Source organism: Chiloscyllium plagiosum, chromosome 1 (assembly GCF_004010195.1).
Source record: "Chiloscyllium plagiosum isolate BGI_BamShark_2017 chromosome 1, ASM401019v2, whole genome shotgun sequence".
Lineage (NCBI taxonomy): Eukaryota > Metazoa > Chordata > Chondrichthyes > Orectolobiformes > Hemiscylliidae > Chiloscyllium > Chiloscyllium plagiosum.
Genome location: NC_057710.1, coordinates 9,281,252 through 9,287,362, shown reverse-complemented (window position 1 = coordinate 9,287,362; position 6,111 = coordinate 9,281,252). Strand labels below are relative to the sequence as shown.

The window sequence follows — 6,111 nt, the reverse complement described above, 5'->3', positions numbered from 1 at the left end:
ACAACCCTTCTCCCCCGAGTTATTCACAGCACCATTAAACTTTTTCTTACACTGTTCCTGAGGACACCCCTGGATAATTCACCCCCTCCATTTCCCCCCAAAGCTCATCCGGGGCTCTGGGTGGGGTCAATTGAAGATATCAAAGTTGAGGATAGGCAGGTTTTTCCAATAGGTGGAGAGGTAAAGGGTTACGGCATCCAAGATGGACTCAAAACACAGATTGGCAGCCATCTAAATGCCCAGCAGCGCAGGCCTCTTCCCCTTCCTCTGTCGGAGGGTTTTCAGCATTGTCGGGGAGAGTTTGTGAAAGGGTGGAGGTGGATGGAAATCAAGTGAAGTTGGAGAGTATCGGGAAGAGGGGGCAAACCTGGCTGCAGATAGCACTAGCTCCACCCTTGCCCACCTTTCACTTCCCACTCCCACTCAAAGAAGCTCAAGGAAAATTGAAGGTTAGTGCCTCGTTACTCAGTGAGGGACTTTACATCCTGACACATTCAAGATAGCGCAACAACTCCAGTTCATAACCACTACTCCTATTCTTTACAAATACAGCTCCTGGTTGGGCCAGGGTATCTACTTTCTAGAGCTAGCCTTTACTTAACATCATTAAAATTCTGTCTATCACAGCTCTGTCGGTCAGTCAGTCAGGGAATCGAGGGTTACGACAGGGAAAGAGAGTTGCGGTTGCACAGGACATTGGTTAGGCCACTTTTGGAGTACTGCATGCAATTCTGGTCTCCTTCCTATAGGAAGGATTTTGTGAAAATTGAAAGGGTTTAGAAAAGATTAACAAGGATGTTGCCAGGGCTGGAGGATTTGAGTTGTAGGGAGAGGTTGAATAGGGTGAGGTTATTTTCCCTGGAGCATTGAAGGCTGAGGGTTGACCTTATAGAGGTTTATAAAATCACAAGGAATATGGGGACAGAGTAAATAGGTAAGATCTTTTCCCTGGGGTTGGAGAGTCCAAAGCTAGGGGGCACAGGTTTAAGGTGAGAGGGGAAAGATTTAAAAGGTACCTAAGGGGTAACTTCTTCACCCAGAGGGTGGTGTGTACATGGAATGAGCTGCCAGAAGAAGTGGTGGAGGCTGGTACAATTGCAACCTTGAAAAGGCACCTGGAATTTTGGTGAATTTCTGCAATATATCGTGTAGATGGTATACATTGGGATAAATATCATTGTTCATTCACTGTCGCTGTGTCAAAACCCTGGGTTTGCTTCCTAACAGCACTGAGTGTGCTCAAATGCCCAAGGACTGCAGCTACTCAAGATGGCCACTCACCACCATCTTACCAAAGACTGTTAGGGATGGGGCAATGAATGCCTGCCCTACCAATGATCCCCAACTGCACAAACAAATAAAATCAAACCAAGAGCACAGGGTTAGTAGTGGAGACACCTACTTTTGCTGGGTCACTCCTTGGTAGCTTGGACTACCAGTAAGCCTTCAACCAACAGTAACCTGGGTGAAACACTTCTCATTGTGTTCACTTGAATGAGGCCAGGTTCGATCAACTTTGACCCTTTCCTGACTTCTCTGAAAAATGGGGATTTCCAAGATAGCTGCCACCGAAGGACAGTCAAAGGTCAGAGTTCAATTTTTTATAGATATATATGCATATATGTACACACATGTTGAGTGGACAAGCTGAATGGCAACACAAACCAATTCTGTTTTAACAGGAACATAGTTTATATCCTATCATTCTCTCCTGTCTTGCCAAGTCGTAACAAGGTCAACTTTCTTCATCAGGCAAAGTCAGTTCTATTCCTGAGGGTTGGTTCCTTGTGGAGATTGGTGAAGAATCCCTGCTGTTTGCTGGCGCCCCTGCTTTGTCTGGAAGAGGTTTAACATCTCGATTTGCTGACTCATTGCACAGAGTGTCCTGTTCACTCTCTCCGCCTGCGCTAGGCAGGAGGCTTAGTTCCTTGGAAGGAGCTTTCCCACAGACCGGGCTCTCCTTTTCATTTTCTCTCTCTATTTCAACCAAGTCCATTCCGTCCGCGGAGTTGTTTTCTTCCAATTCTGGAATTCCAAGATGCCAGCCTCCCTTTGGAGTCTGGGACTTTTCAGGTTCTGCCCTCTGGTAAGAATCCTCATCTTCGACCTGGCTTGTGACCTTTCCCTGACCTTCACACTGCAGTTCGCCATCTCCGCTGGAGCTAGGCCCAAAGTCTGAGGTCTCGGTTTGTTCCTCATCACCTCCCAAAGGCACTGCTGTCCCAGTGGCTTCATTGTCTCCCTGAAGGACTGGTTGTTGATCATGAATCTGTCCCTCCTCCTCGGTCTGCTGAGGAGGTTCAGATGGAGGGGGCGATGGCTTTATGAATTGATGGCACATGGGACATGTTTTTTGGACATACAGCCAGCGCCGGAGACACGATGAATGGTAATAATGTCCGCAAACTGTTACAACAGCAGCCCTCATGCCCTGAGCGGGGAAAAAAAATGATGGAAATGAGACAAACAGCAATCAACATCCAACAATAACCGCCACAAATACGTTAGCCTCCACACCCTGCACCACCAATGCTCAGTAGCAACAGTGTGTACCATCTACGAGATGCACTTTAGCAACTCACTGAAGATCCTTCGACAGCACCATAAGATCATAACAAATCCTGTACTCACTGGTATGCAAACTAGGGAATGTTTCCAAACAGAAATATTTGTCTCATAATCTTTTGCTACTCAAAGCATGGGCGATGGAACAAAAATGTGGTTCCTATTAACTGGAAGATTACACACACAGTATTACTGTATAAGCTACAGATAACCACTGTTAGAATTTCAAATTTTTTTTTAAGTTAGATTTATAACTATTATCTCGATGGAATGTACTTTCAACCATCTCATCAGCAATGATATAGAGTAGCATTTAAACTTGTTCAGGGCATTTGCTTACATTAGACTGGTACCAGGTTGTTGGACAAGGTAACCAAATCATTTTGAAAGTTACTTGGCGTAATATATTAATTATTTCAAAACTTGCAAACTCTACTGTCAAGAAGGGCGAAGGCAGTAGTTGCATGGGAACACAACCAGCTGCAGGTTCCCCTCGGAGCCACTCCCCATCTGACTTGGAAATATATCGCCATTTCTTCAGTGTCACTGGGTCAAACTCCCTGGAATCCCCCCAACTTTGCCCAACAGGAATGTGGGTCAACCTACAGCTCATCACCACCTTCTCAAGTGCAATTAGGGACAGCCCCACGTGTGACTCCCAATCCCCAAGAAAACAAAGAACTCAAGGCGCACCTTCACTGTGATGCTGAGATTGAGAACACAGGAACGTAGGAAACAGGAACAGGAGTGGCCTTCATGGCTGATCATGCAAAACGTCTCTCACACTTGCTCCCCATATCCTTTGATACCTTTAGCCGTAAGAAATATAAGTATGTAAGTTAGCTCACTGAGCTTGAAGGTTTGTTTTCAGACATTTCGTCACCATACTAGGTAACATCATCTGGTGAAGCGCTGGTGGTATGTCCCATCTCTCTATTTATCGGTCTTGGTTTCTTAAGGTAGGTGATGTCATTTCCAGAGACTCTCACTGATGATGTTACCACTAATCATGGTAACGAGATGTCTGAAAACAAACCTTCAAGCTCAGCGAAATAACTTACAGACTTTTCATCAAACTGAGCTATAAATCTTCTCAAAAATCCCTAAGAACTATGCCTAACTCCTTATTGAAAACCTTCAACATTTTGGCCTCAACCATTCTCCACTGTGGAAGATTCCACGGGATCCCCACTCTCTGGGTGAAGACATTTCTCCTGATCTCAGTCTTAAAATGGCTATTCTTTACCTTTAGACCGTGACCCCTGGTTCTGGGGCCCCCCCACCACTGGGAACATATTTTGTGCGCCTAACCCGTCTAGTCCTGTTAGAATCATATAGGTTTCAATGAGATTGCCCCTTGTTCTTTAAAAATCCAGAGAATATAGTCCTAACCAATCCAGTCTCTCTTTATACATCAGTCCTGAACATCCTCGGAATCAGCTGGAAAGGTTACGTATGAAGATGGTATATTTGGGTTTGAAGTGGACTGTAGAGAAAGTGAAGATGACCTCACCTCAGTTGTTCTGTGATGCCTGTGATCTCCAATCTCCCTCAGTCGCTAACCCTTCCTTTCCATTCCACTTGCTTCTCCCGCCTTTTCTTAGCATTACACCCATCGTTTCCCCACCTCAGTCTCCAGAACTGCTAAAGGATCACTGGGCTGGAAACATGAACTCTGTTTCTCTCCATGGTGCTGACTGACCTGCTTAGTTCCTCCACAACTTTGTTTTGAGTTCTGATGTAAGATTGAGTTTCTTCCACCCCAACATTCGTCCCAACCAACATCGCTAAAACAAAAAGGCTTTCCAAACACGATCAACTTGCATGTGGGACCTAGTTATATAACCAGAGAATCCCTGCAATGTGGAAACAAGCTCTTCTACCCAACAAGTCCACACCGGCCCTCTGAAGAATAACCCACCCACCCCCTACCCGATTATCCTATAATTACCTTTAAACAATGGGCAATTTAGCATGACAAATTCGCCTAACCTGCAAATCTTTGTACTGTGGGAGGAAACCCACGCAGACACAGGGAGAATGAGCAAACTCCACACAAACAGTTGCCCGAGGCTGGAATCAAACCTGGGTCGCTGGCACTGTAAGGCAGCAGTGCTAACCACTGAGCCACCCTGTCGAACCAGGAAGCATTTTCTTTCATGCTTGTCAACAGGACATGGGTAAAGGACAGCTAAGAGTCAGCCACATTGCTGTAGGTCTGGAGCCGCATGTAGGCCAGACCAGGTAAAGATGGCAGTTTCTTTCCCTAAAAAGACAATAATGAATCAGATGGGTTTTCCAACAAACAACAATGGTTTCCTGGTCATCACTAGACTCTTAATTCCAGATTTTTACTGAATTTAAATTCCACCATCTGCTGTGACAGGTTTCGAATCCAGGTCCTCATTGGGTCTCTGGATTAACAGTCCAAGCCATCGCGCCCCGCCCCCCACATGTTGTTTACATTGCCCTTTTTTTAAAAAAAAAAGCAAGTTAACTGGCTGTGGATTGTTTTGGCACATGAAGCGACATAAATCACAGAATCCTTACAGTGTGGGAGCATGCCATTCGACCCAACGAGTCCACACCAATACTCCAAAGGGCACCCAGACCCACCCCTTTACTCCATCCCTGTAAGCCTGGATTTCTCATGGCTAATCCACTGAGTCTGCACAGGCCTGGACACTGAGTAACTTAGCATGACCAATCTCCTTAACCTGCACATCTTTGGACTATGGGAGAAAACCCACCCAGACATGGGGAGAATGTTCAAACCCCACACAGACAGTTGCCAGAGGGTGAAATCAAACCCGGGTCCTTGGCACCATGAAGCAACAGTGCTAACCACCCAACGGCAAGTAATCCTGTGTATTGGGTTCCTCAACATCCTATGTGCCCTCACTATCCTACCATTTGCATCGTCTTCCCGAAACCCCACTCCCCAGCCCATTGGAGGTGCAGAGACCTACCTGGTAGCAGATGGCACACACATCAGCGTAGTCAGCAAGCTGTTGTTGGGAGGCGCGGGGCAGAGAGCTGATCTTCCGGGCGGCCTCTCTGCGGAGGACAAAGCTGTTCCAGCCAGCGCGGGCGCGCAGCCAGACGTTGAAGTAAGAGTGCACGACAATGACCGAGGCGCCCATCCAGCTCCATTCCCCGAAGATGGACTCCATCACGCCGTAGGCCACGACGCACACTGCCACAAGGAACTCTAGGACCCGGCACGAGCTGTTGACGTAGTAGATGACGTCCTCCAGGTTCTCGATGGGCTCCCCCCTCAGGTCCTCAGTCACAAACAGCCCGTAGATGAATATAGTCCCAGTAACCTGGAGGAAGGAGTTCCAGTCATAATATGGCATAATCCACCAGTGAGGGGGCAAACGCGGAGAGGGGTTGACGTAGTAGATGACGTCCTCCAGGTTCTCGATGGGTTCCCCCCTCAGGTCCTCAGTCACAAACAGCCCGTAGATGAATATAGTCCCAGTAACCTGGAGGAAGGAGTTCCAGTCATAATATGGCATAATCCACCAGTGAGGGGGCAAACGC

At 46.9% G+C, this 6,111-nt stretch overlaps 1 protein-coding gene across 1 annotated transcript in view; it reads right to left on the bottom strand.

Annotated features, from left to right (window-relative positions):
• Positions 1-1,586: 1,586 nt before the first annotated feature.
• The window catches only part of LOC122551799 (RING finger protein 145-like), a 42,086-nt gene continuing 37,561 nt past the window's right edge, over positions 1,587-6,111 (bottom strand). The window contains exons 9-11 of the mRNA XM_043694308.1: positions 5,971-6,053; positions 5,535-5,808; positions 1,587-2,431 (exon numbers count right to left, since the gene is read on the bottom strand). Coding sequence (XP_043550243.1) covers positions 1,736-2,431; positions 5,535-5,808; positions 5,971-6,053 — 1,053 coding nt within the window. The 3' untranslated portion in view covers positions 1,587-1,735. The remainder of the gene's footprint in view (positions 2,432-5,534; positions 5,809-5,970; positions 6,054-6,111) is intronic.